Below are 21,257 nucleotides of genomic sequence, written 5' to 3'. Positions count from 1 at the left end.
CCGGGTATTTACAAAAACGGATATTTTCCCCTCTACGTTTTCAAAAAAATCCTCGTTTACACGGACCCGCATGAAAACGCTCTTAACGTCATGCAAGCCAATCAGAATCCTGGAAAAACATCAACAAATGACACGTGTGTAACTTCCAGTTAAGGGCTGATTTATGGTTCCGCGTTACATTAACGCAGAGCCTACGGCGTAGGGTACGCGGCGACGCGCACGTACCCTGCGCGTCGCCGCGTACCCTACGCCGTCGATTTAACGCGGAACCATAATTCAGGCTTCATGCTGCTGGCTGACGCGCTCACAGGCTTGAATGAGCAGGAGGCTGGACGGGGGGGGGGAGTTACTTTTAAGTGTGACTTTAGAATATTAAACAGGTAAAATACAAGAAAATATTGACGGTGGCCAAACTAATTGCAAACACAGGTCGCACACATGACGCTGGTGAGTTTCTGGTGCATAATGTGACGTTCTGAAGCTTAAATCTCCGTTTTCCTCTGTTTAGACGCAAACGGGAAAACGGAGTTTTTGAAAATCTCCACTTTGGCCGGAGTTTTCAGAAATGATCGTTTTTGGTGACTTTGACCTCCGTTTCCGTGTAAACGGACGGCCAAAACGCATGAAAACGCCTCCGTTTTTGTAAATACCCGGCTACGTGTAAACGGGGCCTTAATCACATGCTCTCCAGATTTGGTGTGTGGCTCTGAAAAGAGCCGTTGGTTTGTATTGGGTCTGTGTCTACTTGGAGCTGGTGTACTTGGTGACGGCCTTGGTTCCCTCGGACACGGCGTGCTTGGCCAGCTCCCCGGGCAGCAGGAGGCGCACGGCGGTCTGGATCTCCCTGGAGGTGATGGTGGAGCGTTTGTTGTAGTGAGCCAGACGAGACGCTTCGGAGCCGATACGCTCAAAGATGTCGTTGACGAACGAGTTCATGATGCCCATGGCCTTGGAGGAGATGCCGGTGTCGGGGTGGACCTGCTTCAGCACCTTGTACACGTAGATGGCGTAGCTCTCCTTCCTGCTCTTTCTCCTCTTCTTGCCGCCTTTCCCGGCGGTCTTGGTCACGGCTTTCTTGGAGCCCTTCTTGGGCGCGGACTTGGCGGGTTCAGGCATGTTTCCTTCCTTCAGAAAAGAATGAACTGTTTCGGTCAGAGAGGCTGCTTTTATGCAGCTACAGGCAAACCGCGCTGCGCCGTCGCTCCTCTGTGATTGGTCGAGACTCCGCTGGTTGTTCAGCATGTCGGTGATTGGACGGCGGCAGACGGGGAGGTGACGCAGCACAGCCGCTGTCGAAGCTGCTGCTTTTATCACACCTAGTATGTTTAACTTATATGTATTTTATTCACAATACTTTAATAGTGTGTTCCGTCTTCTGTTTTGCAACTTTATTTGTCCTACGCTGCACGTATTTTCTTTACGGTTCACTCTGGAGCAGCTGGGTATCGACACACAACCGACCGTTACGTTACGAGTATCTTTTATTCTCTTTTCCCGCTACTTTCAGTGACGTAAACCCTCATTGCGTAGACAAAGAAAATACATTAAATCAATGAATAAAATACTCTGTATTTTTATCCAACACTTGAAAAACTATAATAATTTAAATTAAATATTTCCAGGATACAACACCTGCACGCCTTCCTAAATATTTTATACTGTATTTACTCTCATTTGACTTTTATTCGTTTTCAGTTTTATGTGATGTTTGGACCATTACATCAGAGCAGTTTCTATTTTAATGACATTGTGCTCCTAACGTACATCAGTAAACAGTAAATACTTTAATCAGCAGATGTAAAGCGCCAGACTGAACAGGATGTGGAGAAAGTGGAGCTGGAATGAAATGACCCAGCGGTGTTTGGTTGACTGTGTCACATTCTTATCACACTTGGTGCTAAACTCATCGTAACCAGGGACTGCTGGTTCAAACAAGAGAGTCAGTCATGGTTTGTGGAGTTGGACTCGTCGCTGCAGGACCAGTATCTTTCTACTTGCTTGGCCTAAGTGGTGAAGTTACACAAGTGCTGCCAGTGAGCACTTGGAAAGGAACAAAGTTTGTAGGTTTATAGTGGGGCCAGAGGATGTCATTTAATGTTTATTATAGACAGGGCTGCACATAAGTGGGCCGCCAGAGCGCATGCGCCGTCAAAATCCTCAATGCGCTGTCAATCTAGTGCTGCGAAGCGCTTTTGCGTACCAACAGCTGGGGCTCATATTATTGGTTGTGGCCAGACCAGAATACTAATATTAAAAAATCTATTGCGAGAGCTTTTCCCCAGAACCGCCACTCAAAGTTAGTACTGGCCAATCACAGCGCGTCCTTACTCCCCCTCCCATACTCGTTGCAGCGGTGAGGAAGAGAGTTAAGGATAAGCTTTACTGAACAAACCCCGTCACGTCTCGTCAAAATGTCCAAGAAGCAAGCGCCATTAAGTAATTATTTTGGCATTCCACCACCACCAACTACAAAGAGACGCCAAACTAAACCACTACCCGTGGATAGAAACAGAAAACGTGTCTTCCCCGAGAAGTGGCTGCATGATGTTGTACGCGGCGACGCGCACCGTACGTTCGCGGTCCCGCGTATCCTACCCCGTAAGCTCTGCGTTGATGCAACGTGGAACCATAAATCAGCCAGCGTCCGTCACTGCATGCAGCAGTTACCTGCAGCAGCAAGACGCTACTCTCTGATTATGGCTCACAGTTTATGAAAACCCCAAATAAAAAATAAATTAGAGAATATTTTATGAAATCAATAAACAATTCCATCATCAAAATTATAACAAATAAAGGTTCAACATATCTTGCTTTGCATGTAATAAGAATAGGTAATATATTAGTTTCACCTTTTAAGTTGAATTATTGAAATAGATTAACTTTTACACCATATTCTAGTTGAATTATTGAAATAAATTAACTTTTACACCATATTCTAGTTGAATTATTGAAATAAGTTAACTTTTACACCATATTCTAGTTGAATTATTGAAATAAGTTAACTTTTACACCATATTCTAGTTGAATTATTGAAATAAGTTAACTTTTACACCAAATTCTAGTTGAATTATTGAAATAAGTTAACTTTTACACCATATTCTAGTTGGATTATTGAAATAAATTAACTTTTACACCATATTCTAGTTGAATTATTGAAATAAATTAACTTTGTAAAAGACTATATTGAGCCATTCATCTTTATAAGTGAATAAATATCGTTTTGCCTATAACTTATTCCTGCATCCCTCTTTTATCGATCCGGCGAGACGGGTCACCGCGTTTTTGGAGGCCCAAGTCACATATCCAGGGGCTCCTCTGAGCACCAGACCAAAATAATTATGTGCAGCCCTGATTATAGATCATATTCCGATGTAATACATATTATAAAGTATTAAAGTATAGCGGTATATGAGCCCTTATGGTTGTAGTGGGTGGCCCTGAAAAGGGCCGTTGTTTGGTTGAAAGATAGTTTAACCCCCGAATCCGTACAGGGTGCGTCCCTGTCTCTTGAGCGCGTACACCACATCCATGGCGGTCACCGTCTTCCTCTTTGCGTGCTCGGTGTAGGTGACGGCATCACGGATCACGTTCTCCAGGAAGACCTTCAGCACACCGCGGGTCTCCTCGTAGATCAGACCGGAGATACGCTTCACCCCCCCACGGCGAGCCAGACGGCGGATGGCGGGTTTGGTGATTCCCTGGATGTTGTCACGGAGGACTTTACGGTGACGCTTAGCGCCTCCTTTACCGAGACCCTTTCCTCCTTTTCCTCGTCCGCTCATGTTGAATATGAAGTTAGTCAACAACTGAGCTGGAACTACGTTGACCAGGTTATTTAGCTCCTTACTGAGGACGTGTTAGAGGACAAGGGCGGGCCTAATATTCTTCTCCACATTAAAGGATGCTGATACCAGATCGGTCAGTGTGTTATCAGCATAACCGATCAGATAACCTACTGGGACACAATAGTTAGTAACTTCATGTCTTTTTAAATCCTGATATGGCTGCGTTCAACAAATATAATTTTTGTTTATTTGTTATTATCTGGAACATTTGTCGTTTGGAGTGGTCTTTCAAATGAACAAGTAAATGATTTTTATTAAGTTTCAAGCATTTCATTTCGAAAATCTATATCAATTTCCCATGAAGGAATAATTTATAGGAGGTATCATCAAGCTTTTGTCTTCTGGGTCTACTAAGTTAAAACCACCCAGGACTCCCAACCTGATCTGGTAGACGGGCATGTGACGTCACACACACGCAGACACACGCTGTGTGGATTGTCTGCTGTGATATCGGCTTTTCGACTACTTTCTGGACTTTTTTGGCTTACGATCTTGGATTCTGAACTTTGTCTGACTTTGGCATCTTTGGCTTAACCCCTGACTTGAAACATTTGGCATATGGAACACGGACAAATTTATAAGAATTGAGGAGAAGCAGGTCGCGTAGCCGGTGAGTTGGATAGCTGCCAGCTAACAGCTGATCTGCCGGTGAACAGCTGATCGAGCTGTCAGTTGTTGCTGATTTAAACGGAGCAATATGGGGCCGAAAAAACCCCCCCTGACCCTGACCACGGAGGAGGTCGATGACATAAAAAAGTCACTTGACTTTCTCTCGGAAGAAGTTTCTGCTGTGAGGACGCAGCAGAAAAACATATTGGCGCTGGTTGTAGAGGTAAAGGTGCTCCGTATGCAAAATGCAGAGAAGGACAAGCGGCTTGCCTACCTTGAAAGTCGGGTCACGGACCTCGAGCAATACACCAGAATTAATGATATTGTCATAACTGGGCTACCAATTCAACCACGGTCATATGCGAGGGCGGTGGACTGCAGGCAGCGAGGGGGAGCCCGGGTGTGAGCTGGATGCGAGCTCAACCGAGGAACAGGTGGCTGCATTTCTGCAGTCAAAAGGTATTGCTATGGACTACAACCAGGTTGAAGCTTGCCACCCGCTACCCAGAAGAAACAACAATGACAAGCCGGCGGTAATACTGAGATTTGTCAACAAGAAGCACAAGGTTGCACTCCTAAAACAGGGCAAGATGCTTAAAGGCACAGATGTTTACATCAATGAACATCTGACTAAGACCAACGCTGACATCGCTAAGAAAGCACGTTACCTGAGGAGGATGACAAAAATCCAGAGCACATGGACTAGAAACTGCAAGATATTCATCAAGCTTAATGGATCACCAGAAGAGGCCAAGGTACTGATGGTGAGGAGCATAGAGGAACTGGAAAAGCTGGAAGGAGTATCCTCATGATAAGAAGAGACTGGAGAGGACTTGGAACGGAATGGAAGTAACAGCACAAATACAAACACAAATGCTCAGTGATAAAGCTCAACCTACATTAAGCAACAATGGACACATAACACAATGGATACAGGAACATGAACAACTGGAACTAACAACATTTGAATACAGTGAAAGCAGCACATTGGACATAGAACAGGATATCGATCCAGACAACAACTTCTTCTCCACCGTAAACAACACATGCTATTACTACAACAATGATCAGTATAATGGGAACATTTATAGCAAAGGACAAACTATCTATAATTCAATTCAATAGTCGAAGTTTATATACAAACTTTAACAGCATCAGGGATTATCTGCACACATTTCAACAGCCATTTAACATAATTGCTATTTCTGAAACCTGGATTACCACTGAAAAGGGAACGAATTTTGAGATGGAGGGCTATGAATTTATATATAACAACAGACAGAGCAAAGGTGGGGGTGGTGTTGCAATATATGTGGATCTGAATTTGAATTTCAAGATGGTGGAGGCTCTGACACAGGTGGTGGACAGCCTTCTTGAATGTCTCACAATACAGATTTGTATAGAAAAAAAAAAAGATATTATCATCAGTTGTATATATAGAGCTCCGGCATCTAGCATTGACAAGTTTGGGGAATGGATGCAAAGCATGGTAACAAAAATGGGCAACAAAAATATCTTCATTTGCGGGGATTATAATATTGACATACTAAACCCCAACAATCAGAAAAGTATAGAAGATTTTTTAAATTCAATGCATAGTTTGAGTCTCTTTCCTACAATCACTAGACCCAGTAGAATAACGTCTCATAGTGCCACTTTCATAGATAACATATGTAATAGAAAACAAGACAATAAGTGGGTTATTAATTAGTGATATCACTGACCACCTCCCAGTATTGACAGTATATGACAATAATTGTAGAATAGAATTAGGGGAGCATAAACAACATAGACGAATTAGGACAGAAGAGGCAATAGCTACTCTAAAACATGAATTAATGGAACAGGACTGGGATGAAATATATAATGAAGCAGATGTAAATAATGCATACAATGAATTTCTGACTACATTTACTTCATTATATGATAAGCACTGTCCCATTAGGGAATTAATAAAAAGACAGAACATAAGAACAGTCCATGGTTAACTAAAGGTTTAAGAAATGCCTGTAAAAAGAAAAACTTTCTCTACAGGAACTTCATAAAGCAAAGAACAGAAGATGCAGAAGGTAAATATAAAAGATATAAGAATAAGTTAACTAATATTATAAGATTAAGCAAAAAAGAATATTATAAAAAGAAATTAGAGGATAATAAAAACAATATTAAGGGGATATGGAATATACTAAACAATATTATTAGAGATGGTGCTAAACAAAACAATTTACCTAAATACTTTGTTATAAATGATACTGAAAATTACAATATGGATGAGGTGGTAAGCAGTTTTAATCAGTTTTTTGTAAATGTGGGTCCTGAGCTAGCAAAAAAACATTCCAAATCCAGGGCCAGAGGGAGACTACATGAATGACCTAATAGAAAGGAATCCCCACTCAATGTTTCTAAAAGCAGTTGAGGAAAACGAAATTATCAACATAGTAAAAAAATGTAAAAATAAAACATCGACAGACTACAATGGCATTGATATGTCATTAATTAAACAGGTCATTGAGGGGGTGTCGAAGCCACTAGCACACATCTGCAATTTGTCTTTTCTAACCGGTACATTTCCAAACCAGATGAAAATTTCTAAGGTCATTCCGCTGTACAAAACTGGGAGCAAACACAACTTTACAAACCACAGACCTGTCTCAATACTGCCACAACTCTCAAAAATATTGGAAAAGCTTTTTAACAATAGAATGGATGCATTTTTGGAAAAACACAAATTATTTTCAGAGAGCCAGTATGGGTTTAGGGTTAACAGATCAACATCACAGGCAATAATGGAATCAATCGAGGGAATCACGGATGCAATAGATGACAAAAAAATGCAATAGGAGTATTCATTGATCTCAAAAAAGCATTTGACACATTTAACCATAACATACTATTCAATAAACTGGAAAAATATGGGATAAGGGGACTGGTATTAGACTGGGTAAAAAGTTATTTGAAAGGACGGCAACAGTTTGTAAAGTTGGGTAATCACTGCTCTGGATTTTTGGACATTGTTTGTGGTGTCCCCCAGGGGTCAGTATTGGGCCCCAAATTGTTTATCCTGTATATTAATGACATTTGTAAAGTATCTAGGTGGTTAAAATTGGTCAATTTCGCAGATGACACCAATATTTTTTATTCGGGTGAAAACATTAAACAAGTGGAAACAGTTATAAACAAGGAAATGAAAAAACTAAAAATATGGTTTGACTGGAATAAATTATCATTAAATGTAAGTAAGACCAAGTTTATGTTATTTGGCAAATGCACAGTAAACACAAAGGTGCAAATAGAAATAGATGGGATTGAAATTGAAAGGGTGCACGAAAACAAATTTCTTGGGGTTACAGTAGATGACAGACTGAGTTGGAAACCACACATCAAACATGTACAGTCCAAAGTTTCAAAAAGCATTGCAGTCATACACAAAGCAAAACAACTACTGGATCACAATTCACTTCTCACACTTTACTGTCCACTGGTCTTGCCATATTTACATTACTGTGCTGAGATTTGGGGAAATAATTACAAAACTTCATTACAGTCACTTACCATCTTGCAGAAAAGAGCAATAAGGACTATTCATGAGGTCAAATACTTGGAACACACAAATCCACTTTTTATACAATCAAAATTACTGAAATTCACTGACATCATATCTTACCAAACAGCAATCATCATGTATAAAGCAAAAAACAGACAATTACCAGAAAATATCCAAAATGTATTCAGGAATCGGGAGGGAAGGTATCAGTTAAGAGGGAAACATAACTATTACCGGTGTCAAGCTATGGAACAACCTAAGTGAGGAACTCAAACAAAGTCCAAATATCCAACAGTTCATGAAAATGTACAAAAATATGTTGTTTAAAGGGTACGAAGGATAAAGTTGATGTATGATTATTGTTTATTATTCATTTGATATGGCATGGTAATGAGAGGCAGAGAAGCCTGTGTGTGTGTGTGTGTGTGTGTGTGTGTGTGTGTGTGTGTGTGTGTGTGTGTGTGTGTGTGTGTGTGTGTGTGTGTGTGTGTGTGTGTGTGTGTGTGTGTGTGTGTGTGTGTGTGTGTGTGTGTGTGTGTGTGTGTGTGTGTGTGTGTGTGTGTGTGTGTGTATGTATGTGCATGTATGTTTAGGTATGTGTGTATGTGTATATATGGATACAGTATCTAGACTATGTATGTGTATATGTATGTGTGTATGTATATATATACAGTGTATATGTGTATGTATATATAATATATATATATATATACCTGTATATATATATATTTTTTTTTTTTTTATTTTTTTTTTTTATTTTAGACAAAGGGGTGAGAGCTAATAAGCTACGCTTCTTCTCACTCCTTTTCGAATATGTCATTTATTTTCGGTTTTTCTATGCTTTATTATTTTGCTTCCTGGCATATTCGGAATAAACAGTACAAACAAACAAACAAACAAACAAACAAACCTGAACACCTGAATTTGAAACTGACCAATCATGTGGAATGAACTATGGCAATGCAGAAATTATAAATTTGTAAAACAAAAGTATGAAATTGAAAATACATAGAGATAAAACAATAACTCACAATGTAGGAAAAATAAAGAAAATAAAAAAAAATAACAATTCTATGCATCTAGGTGAACATCAAGTAATTTTATATATTACTTGATCAATTGTATTTCTACCACTACTTTTGAGCAGTGCTAACAATTGGCCCAAATGTTTGTTATAACAATAAAATAAAATACCTCTTTGGAAACTGAGAGATTATTGATTGTTTTTTTGTTTATGTTTCCGCTGGCAGATGTATTGATAATCCTCTGGAAACATTGAAAATATTATTGAAAAACCAGCAACGCAGGACAACAGTTGCAAGTTCACTTTTGATAACAGAATAAATGTTGTTTGCAGTTAAACTATGTTACATTTACACTATAAAAACACAAACCATTACAGTTTTTCTCTATTGCCAAAACACAAAACCCAGTACTCTAAACCAAATGACCAGTTGCCTAAACACATTTAGTAAAACTACCCCCCTTTTGCCACAACCACAAACACAATTCACCTGTAGACACTTTTCACAAAACCCATCCCCTTTTTCTCAAAACTCTAAACACATTTTGCCGTGCTAAAACACATTTTGCATATAACTCTGCTCCAATATCCATTGTGAAGCTCATGTGATGCAAAATGCTACCCACAATCAGCAAAACTTGAACACAATGAACATACCTGGTGTCAATCAGTAAACACAACTACTCATAATTGAAAACACCTATTGCAAATGATGTGACCACACCTATATAAGTCAGTGCAGTTTGCTGAAGCCTCAAAAACAAAAATAGATGACCAAGACAGGAGAAGAGGAGTTCGTGTCAGATGTGTTTGGCATTTGAGAAGGAAATACCATTTAGTGAAGAGCTAACACTGTTTTGAGGGTAGAGTGTGCTTTTGCAAGAGAAGTGTAGGATTTTGCATTTTGTGTGTGAGTTTTGTAATTTGTGTTTAGAGTTTTGAGAAAGTGAGGTAGTCTATCAGGAAATGTGTTTAAACAATTGTGAAAAACTGTAACATCAATCAGCAATTCATTAGTGTATGTCTGCCACCCTACTCTCCGTTCCTAAACCCAATAGAGGAGTTCTTCTCATCATGGCGGTGGAAGGTCTATGACCGCCAACCTTACACCAGAGAGAACCTTCTCAGGGCTATGGACCTGGCCTGTGATGATGTGGCTGTGGAGGTGTTCCAAGGCTGGGTGCGGCATGCCAGGGCATTCTTCCCACGTTGTTTGGCTATGGACAATATTGCCTGTGACGTTGATGAGGCCCTGTGGCCCGACCCAGCCCGACGTGATGACGCCCCATGATTTCGGTGTCAACATACAACATACTGTGTCAATTTTCAAACGTACTGTTATAAAAGAAATACCACCCTGAACATTGTGTTCTCAATTGTTACTTTACTGTATCTATTGTGTGTAATGGATCCTCTATGGAGTTTACGGTACTAATTTTTGCATTGAGTTGTGATATTACTGCATTTTCTGCATTATGTAACTATTCCCATGAAATGCACAAATCTATAGAAAATGCCCAAAACATATTTGAGAATAAATAAGGGTTGCTCAAATGCATCCTGGCAGTTGTGAAACTGTAAAAAGAACAGTCTCACACTGTGAACATTGTGTTTTAAATTTTTTTGGTAATGTGGTTAATGATGCTCAGTAGTGTTTACATTTTCACAGGCCTTGAGTGGTATTTTGGTGTCAGAGTTTGCTTTTGAGCATATGAGCATCTGTTTTGGTGTGATGGGTTGGTTTTTGTGCATATGAGCAACTGTTTTGGTGTGATGGGTTGGTTTTTGAGCATATGAGCATCTGTTTTGGTGTGATGGGTTGGTTTTGAAAAGAAACTGTGAGGTTTAGTGTACGTAGCTTTAGAAAAGTGTTTTGTGTTTAGAGTTTTGTGAAAAGTGAGGGCAGTATCGTGAAATGTGTTTAAGCAATAGTGAAAAACTGTAACTGACTACATTTCAAACATTGTATTAGAAACACACAACTGCTTTGGACGTTGGTCACCGTTTTCTCAACTACAAAAGTCACATACCGTCAGATTTACACACAAAACTTTAAGCTTACAGACTACACATCACGGGGGATTCATATTAGCTTATAAACATCTGTAGTCACATAAAAGATAAGTAACTAACCTGGAAACATTGAAAATATTATTAAAAAATCAGTGACGCAGGACATTTGCTCATTCTCCATTCAACTGGATAATGAGCCCATCGTCGATTGAGCCAGTGGATTTATGAATTGAATACAATACATACCAGCGTATGAAATGTTTTAAGATGAGCTTCATGTCAAACAGTTCTTGATATGTATAACTTCAACATCTATAAGTGCAAGTTCAGGATTTTAAAGTTACAAAAATGAAAACAGAAAAAAAATGTTTGTTTTGAAGTATAGTATACTTAAAAAGAAGTTGCAGAAAACAACTCTGATAGTGATAATATTATAGTAATCAGCAGAAGCCTGACAGGAAGTCGCTGCCACAAGAGCCTCCTCCATCAGTGTGTTTGCTGCTGCCACATTATCTTCACTTTAATAAAACATTAGGGTCAACTGATGTTTGTTGTTGTTTTTGTTCATCGAACAAACATATGATTCAGCTAGAAATGTGTTTTTCTCGGAAACTTTGTGTATTTTAAAGCATTTTAGGAGAGAAAGAAGAGGGGAAAGTTGCTGATCGGCCCCGAGCTCCGCGGCGACTCCACGAAGTTTTAAACCCCCACAAACAAACTGCGGAGAACATTGGACTTCCAGAGTATCTGGACACGAAGAGAAACTAGTCCGCTGTCAGCTTCTCCTCTGTCAGCCTGAAACGACGCTCCAACACTGATTTTTGACCCGTTAAAGGACGAGGAGAAAACACAAGTGGGACTCCGCCGACTGCACACGGGAGCGGCGCTGCGGGTTGAGTCTCCACGGTTCTCATGGTGTGTTTAAGTTCCGTCGGAGCTCCGGCTTCTCATCATTAGCAGTGACTCTCGCAGCAGCTCGACATGGCAGAAGTAGCTCCAGCTCCGGCTCCGGCTCCGGCTCCGGCCAAATCCGCCAAGAAGAAGGTGTCCAAGCCGAAGAAGGCCGGCCCCTGCGCGGCAGAGCTCATCGTGAAGGCCGTGGCCGCGTCCAAGGAGCGCAGCGGCGTGTCCGCCGCCGCCGTCAAGAAAGCTCTGGCCGCCGGAGGATACGACGTGGACAAGAACAAAGCCCGCGTCAACACCGCCATCAAGAGCCTGGTGACCAAGGGGACCCTGGTCCAGACCAAGGGGACCGGGGCCTCCGGCTCCTTCAAGATCAGCAAGAACACTGACACGAAGGCCAAAGCTCCCGTGAAGAAAGCGGCTCCTAAAGCCAACAAGCCCGCCGCCAAGAAACCCGCAGCAGCGAAGAAGGCGAAGAGCGCAGCAGCCAAGAAACCAGCAGCGGCCAAGAAGAGCCCCAAGAAGGTCAAGAAGCCCGCAGCGCTCAAGAAGACGGCCAAGAGCCCCAAGAAGGTCGCCAAGAGCCCCAAGAAGGTCGCCAAAAGCCCAAAGAAGGTGGTGAAGAAGGCCCCCAAAGCCAACAAGTCCCCCGCCAAGAAGGTGGCCAAGCCCAAAGCCAAGAAGGCAGCACCCAAGAAGAAGTGAAGCATCACTGCTGGACAAAATCAAAAAGGCTCTTTTAAGAGCCACCACCTCATCCTGAGAGTTCTTTTCCTATCACTTTGTTTTTTGTTTTTTTTTTAACAATAAATTGCACAATTATGTATCAAATGTACATTCCAGGGAACAGTACTGTATTTTATTTTACACAAAGGTAAAATTACAGTTTCAAACAATTTACAAGAACCAGGTTTCAACCCATTTCTCTTTTATTTGTAGTTGAATTTTTACTCCACTACATTTCAAAGCATCTTAATCAATAATTCACTCATGGGCTTCAGAATTTATTAATGTGGTTTATAAACCCTTTTACTATCGTAATTACATTCAAGTCGCCTGGATTTATTTTGATTTCATGGCTGTAGAATTGCCAAATGTGCAAAGAATCAGTGCTCCTGCCCATTCCTTTCCCAAGATAACTTCAACTTTCAATATCTGGCAGTTATTCAATATTACTGTGTGTTATAACTGTTTAACAGATAAGGACACTTTTTGCAGTATCTTAGTATTTAAAGAGTATTAGTATTTTAAGAGCCACCACATCTTCCTTAAAAGGCAAATTGTGTCACATAAGAAATATTGTTTTCTTATAAGAAAATATTTGTGTACTCATGTAACTGCAAATTTGTTATTCATTACATTTTTATAAGTTCAAGTCAGTTATGTATCATGTCAGTTGTCATTTGGTTTGCAACGCTGATATTTCCTGTTTTTTTCTCAATTACAGTTCAATAAATAAAGTCATCAAATAAACAAATCTAATCTAACTCTCAAACAAGCCTCACACATCATGTAGTACTACATACAATGTGTTTTCTTTTTGGTTAACCAATTCATTGAGCACTTTGTATCAAATTTAGTCATTTTCTACTGATGAAATATTTTGATTGAAAAAAAATAATTTCTAGAACAACTTGTATTTAACCCAAATGTCAGAGTACAGCAATGGAAACCTACTGGATTAGTACATGATGTCTGTAGAGGGGGGAAAAAAAAACGTTTTGGTATGGCAGTGGAATAAAAATATAAACATGAAAATATGTTTTTCACTATTGTTCTTCCTCCAATAATTATTATTATCATTATTATTAATAAATTCCACTAAACTCACATGTACATAGTTATTTTTGTCATGTGAATTGTACACAATGTAAAACTTGAAAATATGTATTTTTTCCCATAAATATTATGTAGAATAAATATAGATATTTGTCTCAGTGATGAAGCCATGGAGACAAAGTAAGCAGTAAATCTGTGGGACCATTTGTGGGTCAGGAGAGAAAAAGCAACAGAAGTGGTCCCAGTAAATGAACATCATTTATGATGATGCTACATAACAGCTGCCTTCAAACACCCAGCTTCAACTATGTGAAATGCTGACTCCATTCCCAGTGAAGGCCTGACCAGAAGGATCCCTGAAAGATTTGGCAACTAAGAACAAGCTTAAATAGAGATAAAATGCTGTATTATGGAATTATACAACGTGTGCACTAAATAACATCATTGTTGATTTGGTGGGATAAAATAAAGGACTGACAGATGGAAGTACAAAAAAAACCTGATACTATGGTATGTTTAAGATCTTATACTGCTCATATTAGATGTTGACTATTAATTATTAGTGCAAGAGGAGGAAAACTATTAATTGAGGGAATCGTGTTCTGCTTTGTGACAATTAATGTAGCAACTTTTACAGTAATGCGATTCATGGAAGCAGCTCTTTCTGTCGTACAGTTAAATAAATGACACAAATCTATCTACCTTATTTACTCATTAGTCCCTGTATTATGTGAAACCTGGATTTTTCTCCATTTTTGCAGACTGCTTTAAAAGTTAGTAAGTTATTAGTGATGAACATATGAAGCAGCAAGCCGTGACTTCATCACGACTTGCTGCCGAGAGACGACGGGAACGCTGATCACGAAGTACCGCGACATGACCACCAGAGGGCAGCGTTTACCAGCGAGTGCTACAGCTCTTCATATCCTTACCTGCTTCAGCTGGCGCGGTCTCCAGCCTTCTGCAGAGCAGCTCTGCAGGGAGCATTTGATTTGAGTACCAACCTTCAACTGTGTGAACATTTTAATGGTTGATAAGCCTAACTATTAAGCAACAGAGGTTTTGAGTGAAATGCTAAATATTCCTGCTTTATATTATTATGAATGTTCTGTGGGTTTTGACTTAAGAGTTCAAATGCGTTACCAAATGAGTGCATAAAAGGTTTATAAGAGTTATTTCTTAATTACAGTTCAAGTCATACATTTGAAACAGTCCATCAGTGTCTTAATATCTTGAGCACTTTGAATCTAATTTAGTCATTTTATACTTGAAAAAAGTTTTGATTAAAAAAAAAAAAGTTTCTAGAACAACTTTTATTTAACCCAAATGTCAAAGTACAGCAGCACAGCAATGGAAATCTACTGGATTAGTACCTGATGTGTGTAGAGGGAAAAAAAAAACGTTTTGGTATGACAGTGGTATAAAAACAGATAAATATAAACATGAAAATAATGTTTTTCACTATTGTTCATCCTCCAATTATTAATAAATTCCACTAAACTGAAATTCATGTACAATTTTCATGATTGTGATAGTTATCTTTTTTCATGTGAAATTTACAGAATCCACAATTTGAAAATGTCTTATGTTACATAAATATGTGAAATAAAGGGCTGAAAGATGGAAGATGCAGGGAATGTAGGTTAGATAAGTACAAAGAAAACTATACACTAGGGTATTTTTAAGATCTTATACTGCTCATATCAGGTGTAGTTTATTAATTATAGTGGAAGAAGAGCTAAACTATTAATTGCGGGAATAATGTTGTGCTTTGCGACAATGTAGCAACTATTAATGACATTGCTGGAAGCAGCTCTTTAGAGGTGATGTTGGTGGCTCTTAAAAGAGCCGTTGTGGTTCCAGGGGAGACGGTCTAAGCTCTCTCCCCGCGGATGCGGCGGGCCAGCTGGATGTCTTTGGGCATGATGGTGACCCTCTTGGCGTGGATGGCGCACAGGTTGGTGTCCTCGAACAGCCCCACCAGGTAAGCCTCGCTGGCCTCCTGCAGGGCCATGACGGCGGAGCTCTGGAAGCGCAGGTCGGTCTTGAAGTCCTGAGCGATTTCTCTCACCAGCCGCTGGAAGGGCAGCTTGCGGATCAGCAGCTCCGTGGACTTCTGGTAGCGGCGGATCTCCCTCAGAGCCACGGTACCGGGCCTGTAGCGGTGAGGCTTCTTCACTCCGCCGGTGGCCGGGGCGCTCTTCCGGGCGGCCTTGGTGGCCAGCTGCTTCCTGGGGGCTTTGCCTCCGGTGGACTTACGAGCGGTCTGCTTGGTTCTGGCCATGGCGACTGATTCTGGATCAGGACGATAATGCTGGGAGAAGCGAGACTCGCTGCTCTTAAAGTGTGTGACTCGTTGACGCGGTCCAGACCTCCGCTCCTGATTGGTGGATTCTGCTCTGCAGCCCCGCCCCGCCCCGGGAGCGAGCTCGCGCCTCAATGTGCGCCGTTTATTGGATAGAATCTTTTCAAAACTCCCGCCTAGTCCGGAGCCCCGCCCCCTGCTGATCTGCCGGGCGGCTCTTTTTTCTGATTGGTCGCTCGAGTACCGTCATGCGCTCTCGCACATTTAATGAGGTTTTCAGCTGCTGGAGACACACAGTACGTTTACATGCAGCAAATAAATTGGATTTCTGATCTTATCAGATAAAGACATCCATAATACCGAATCATTTGTCTGAGTATACATGCTGTTCAGAGAATCGAACAACAACAACAACAACAACAACAACAACAACAACAACAACAACAACAACTACGAAAGATGTTGTACGAGGACCTGGACGAGGCTACAGCAACGTACATCTCGTCCATTATGTACCTCTTAGTTGTGATGATGAAAAGAACAACGGATCTTTTGGCTGCAGTGATGATAGAAGAACGACGCCGGCGGCGAGTAATACGTCAAGGGGCCATAGAGAGCGCCAATTTGTTGATGAACGCTGGAGCCTCTCTGCTACAAAGGACGTCTCAACGTTCATGCTGGATGCGGGTCAGGAGCAAAGACTGGTGGGAGCGAGTGGTGTTAAAGGAATTTGGTGACGAGGAGTGGAAAGAGAACTTCCGAATGACCCGCAGGACCTTCGACAAGTTATGTGGCTTGATGTCACGAGTTATGAAACCTGAGGCCGTGACCGTTCGGGCACCGGTACCGCTTCAGATGAGGGTTGCGATTGTTCTTTACAAGCTGGCCAGTTCTTCTGACTACAGGGTTGTGGCAAACCAGTTCGGCGTGCACAAGTCGACAGTGAAAAAGTTTGTGTATATTTTTTGCAAAGGGATGGTGTCATCGGTCATGCAAAACATCATCGTGGTGCCCACTGCAGAGGAAGCCATCGCCATAGCACGCCGGTTCGAGCAAAAGTTCAACATCCCCCAAATAATCGGTTGCATCGACAGCACCCACATTCCTGTTTTACCACCAAGTGATGGCTACAAGGACTTCATCAATCCCAAAGGATGGCCTTCCTATGTCCTCCAAGCTGTGGTGGACGACACGTATCGGTGAGTTGTGGGCAAACACATTTCCTCTTAACCCTTACATACTGTGCAGGATCTAATTTGAACCATTTTTTATAGTTGAGAGAAGAAAACACACCTCAAAAGAGAAATGTAAAATTTTTGTCTTCATGAGACCAAGAATATACACAAATGGAAATGTTTCAACTTTTTGTGCAACTGATACACATTTTGTTGTTTGTCTGAATCATATTTATTTTCCAAAATTCATTTTTGACTATTAATGGTGGTGAGGGGATACTGTAAAATGCTAAAATATGCACAGTTTTTGAGGGTTAAAGAATGTTTTGCCACCCATCCCCACCCGCTGTGCAGTCTGAGCATCATGAACTTAATGCTGCTATTATGTCTCATAGGTTTTGGAACATAAACTGCAAACTGCCTGGAAGTGCCCACGACGAAAACGTTCTTAGGCAGTCAGCGTTGTTCAGCCATGCACATCAGCTGCCTAAAGTAAGTCGTCCTATACACTCCAGGTATCTTACTGGACATGCTTAGTTAGTATTCCGTATCACCTCTGCATATAATTTTTTCTGATACCTTAATGTGCAAATCACTGAGTAGACTACCATCAGATGCAACACATTCTGAAATTTGTTGTTCATTGTTATCTTGTCTTTTTCACTAAGGGCCTAAGGGAAATCAACGGTGTTGCTATCAACCCTTTTCTTCTGGGAGATCCGGCTTATCCTCTCATGGAGTGGCTGATCAAAGGGTACACCCATTCCCCACGCATCACCCCTGAGCAGGAGTCATTTAATGTGTACTTAAGCTCTGCAAGGAACACTGTCGAGATTGCCTTTGGGAGACTGAAGTCACGCTGGCGAGTGTTGCTCAAGCGAAGTGATTTTCATTTTACATTCACCCCTCATGTGATAGCTACATGTTGTGCGTTGCATAACTTATGTGAAGATGAGAAGGACAGTGTAAATCCCACCTGGACCGATGAGGCTGCTGTATTAGAATCCGACCTACCACAACCTGATGCCCGTGCCCACAACGCCTCTGACGATGCAGGTGGTCAGAAGATCAGAGAGGTGCTTACAGACTATTTGAGTGCAAACTTCCCTCTGCGCAGACCCTTGTTTTAGCATTTTGTTTGCAGTTGTAAGAGCTTCCTTCATCTTTTTTGCTGTACGGCACATACTTTTATCTCTCCTGCCACGAATAAAGTCATTTCATTTGTAGTTATGTGTTTCACTTTTATTACAAACAAAGAGCTAGATATGAGTGTTTTAGTGTTACATTTATTATGAACAGATACAAAATGGTATACAAATCTTAAACAAATATCTTAACATGTACACGTTTGAAAAAGGTTTTCAAATTTTAAACAATATTTGTATGTGCAAATTGTAGAGGTATCAAAAGCTGAACTAAAACAAAATATCTTCACATGTCTAGAGGTTGCGGTAGACAGGGCTTGATGGCCGTGGGAGGGCATGATGGTACCCCAGGTACGCTTCCGTCGGTTGGAGGTCATTGGCCGTGAGGATGGCGTTTTTGTCTCAGGCTCCTGATTGACTCCTGAAGTGCTCCAAACATGTTATTTTTGCCCTCCATAAATGTGGTCAGCAACCGCTCCTGTCGCTCATCACTTTCACAAAGCTGCTCTCTCCAAAAATCCCTCATCTCACCGATTTGCTCGCATATCAGAGCGACATCGCCTGTATGCCCCTGCCGCCTCCGACGAGGTCTCTGAGCACTTGTCTTTGCAGATAGAATTGGTGTAAAACTTATTACATGTCCTAACGTAGGTATATGTTTAAACATAAAGAAGCATTGGTTGTTGCAGCCAGCTTATTACAGAACTTACCTGGTAACTCAGAGTTCCTCTGCAGCGGGGAACTGCTCCTTGAGGTCTCAGCAGACCTTATACTTTTGACTGGACAAGAATCATCGAAGCCATGCTGTGTTGTGTCTACCATCGCTGCTGTTGACTCTCCCCCATCTCTGTTGCTGCTTCTGCAGAGGGTTACAAAAATGAAAAAATATTTATATCTTATTCATTTTATGTCAGACATATGGATTTCTGTTGTCTAGTTGTCAGAATTATCACATTATTGGTTCCATATTATGTTCTTTGCAAATATAATCATGACTACTTTCATTAAACTGTGTGTTAGGTACTTTGCTGCATCGGCTGGCTTGCTGATTGGGTAATGTACTGCGTCACGCATCGCGTCACTTCCTGGTGTTTGTGGTCTGCTGCCATCTCACAGCGTTTGCAGGCTCTGATCTCTCCCGACTTTTTTGTCTAAACTTAGATTGTTTTCTGGTAAAATAGTACTATATCTGGTACATTTCTATCTTTATTTCAACACTCGCTCATTTTCTCTTCTGCAGCTTTCACTGTCACCAATCACCGATCAATTTTCTGTCCCTTAGCTTCTGTTAGCATCTTAGCATGGCCTCTCTGTCTCCCATCATTTCACCTCTTTGCTGCTCAGTGTGTGAAATGTTTAGCTATTCCTCTGCCTCCTTTAGTGAAGACGGCTTAAAATGTAGTTTATTTGCAGGGCTGGAGGCGAGGCTCAGTCAGTTAGAGTTCCGGTTCCGCCCAATTGACAATAGTCCCGTAGACTCGTTAGTTAACCAGGCTAAGCTTGCGGCGGACCGGCCTGTAGCAGCAGCTGCTAGCAGCTCCCGAGCAGCCGGCCAGGCAGGGCGGCTGGGTGACGGTTCGGAGGAAGCGTAGTCCTAAAGGGCTCACGGAACACCACCACCCGCTTCATGTGTCTAACCGATTTTCCCCACTCAGCGACACACCCGTTGAGAAGCCGACCCTGGTGATTGGCGACGCGATAGTCAGGCATGTGAGCAAATTTGAAGCTACTGGCAAAGGGTAATCGTAAATATGGTAAAGTTATAATCCATGTCAGAGCTAATGACTCCCGTCTTCGCCAGTCGGAAGTGACCAAAATGAATATTGTCTCGGTGTGTAACTACGCCAAAACCATGTCAGACTCCGTAGGTTTCTCTGGTCCCCTCCCCAATCTGATCAGCGATGACATGTTTAGCCGCATGCTCTCGCTCCGTCGCTGGTTGTATCGGTGGTGTTCAGAAAACGACATGGCCTTTATTGACAATTGGGAGACGTTCTGGGGAAAGCCCGGTCTGATTAGAAGAGACGGCATTCATCCCACCCGGGTTGGTGCTGCTCTTGTCTCTAGTAATTTGGCCTGTTTTATTAGACCCTCCCCCTGACAACGCAGGGTCCAGGCCAGGATGCAGAGCTGCAGTTTAAGATACTTCTCTGCTGCTTCTCGAGGACCAACGCCTGCTAATAAAACTGTAGGATTGCATTATGTAATTGGCGACTCTAAAACTATAGGATTACATGATGTAATTGGCAACTCTAACCAGGTGCCTAGCAAAATAGAAGTGGTTGCAGTTCCCCGCCCTCCAAAAGTTCACCAGGTGCTGCGTTTTGGAGGCGTTAACCCAAATAACCTTGTGAAAATTAAAACCAATGCACATTTGGTACCAATAAGAGACCGAAAAATTTGATGCGGAGTACTAAATATACGATCGTTAAGCTCCAAATCTCTGTTAGTAAATGATATAATTACAGAGTGCAGGAGTGACATTTTCTGCTTAACAGAAACATGGTTACAGGAGGGCGAGTATTTTAGTTTGATGGAATCGACTCTGTCCGGCTACTTTAATCATCACATTCCTAGAAACACGGGCCGAGGCGGAGGAGTCGCAGCAATTTATAACTCCAGTCTCCAAACAAAAATTGAACCTAAGTGCAATTATAATACATTTGAAAGCCTCAAGCTTAGTCTGAAATTTCCGAGCTGAAAATCAGAGAAGCCAGTTGTGTTAGTGGTGGTGTACCGGCCCCCTGCTGGTGCTTATCTAGAGTTTCTGTCTGAATTTTCAGACTTCCTTTCGGGATTATTGATCAGTACAGATACATTCATCATGATCTGTGATTTTAATATTCATATGGATGCTTATTATTCAACGTTGATAGAGGATAACAAAAGTAACCCACGTTTTCTGTTCAGTACTG

General features: G+C 41.4%; 5 protein-coding genes across 5 annotated transcripts in view; 3 read left to right on the top strand and 2 right to left on the bottom strand.

Annotated features, from left to right (window-relative positions):
• Positions 1–21,257, top strand: part of pold4 (DNA polymerase delta 4, accessory subunit) — a 223,616-nt gene that overhangs the window by 129,920 nt on the left and 72,439 nt on the right. The window lies entirely within an intron of this gene.
• LOC133447807 (histone H4) overlaps positions 1–21,257 on the top strand; it is a 71,787-nt gene that overhangs the window by 32,595 nt on the left and 17,935 nt on the right. The gene's annotated exons all lie outside the window — the stretch shown is intronic.
• On the bottom strand, positions 288–1,117 carry LOC133454197 (histone H2B-like). Its single transcript, XM_061733146.1, has one exon. The coding sequence runs from the start codon at positions 1,114–1,116 to the stop codon at positions 742–744; it is 375 nt and encodes a 124-aa protein (XP_061589130.1). The 5' UTR covers position 1,117; the 3' UTR covers positions 288–741.
• On the bottom strand, positions 3,471–16,011 carry LOC133447869 (histone H3-like). The gene is made up of 2 exons (XM_061726508.1): positions 15,668–16,011; positions 3,471–3,793 (listed from the first exon to the last, which is right to left on the bottom strand). The coding sequence occupies exons 1-2, from the start codon at positions 15,999–16,001 to the stop codon at positions 3,471–3,473; spliced, it is 657 nt and encodes a 218-aa protein (XP_061582492.1). The 5' UTR covers positions 16,002–16,011.
• On the top strand, positions 12,017–12,698 carry LOC133447934 (histone H1-like). Its single transcript, XM_061726513.1, has one exon. It carries the CDS (start codon positions 12,017–12,019, stop codon positions 12,641–12,643), a length of 627 nt encoding a protein of 208 aa, XP_061582497.1. The 3' UTR covers positions 12,644–12,698.

The sequence above is a fragment of the Cololabis saira genome, chromosome 1 (assembly GCF_033807715.1).
Source record: "Cololabis saira isolate AMF1-May2022 chromosome 1, fColSai1.1, whole genome shotgun sequence".
NCBI lineage: Eukaryota > Metazoa > Chordata > Actinopteri > Beloniformes > Belonidae > Cololabis > Cololabis saira.
This window is presented reverse-complemented; position numbering and strand designations above follow the sequence as displayed.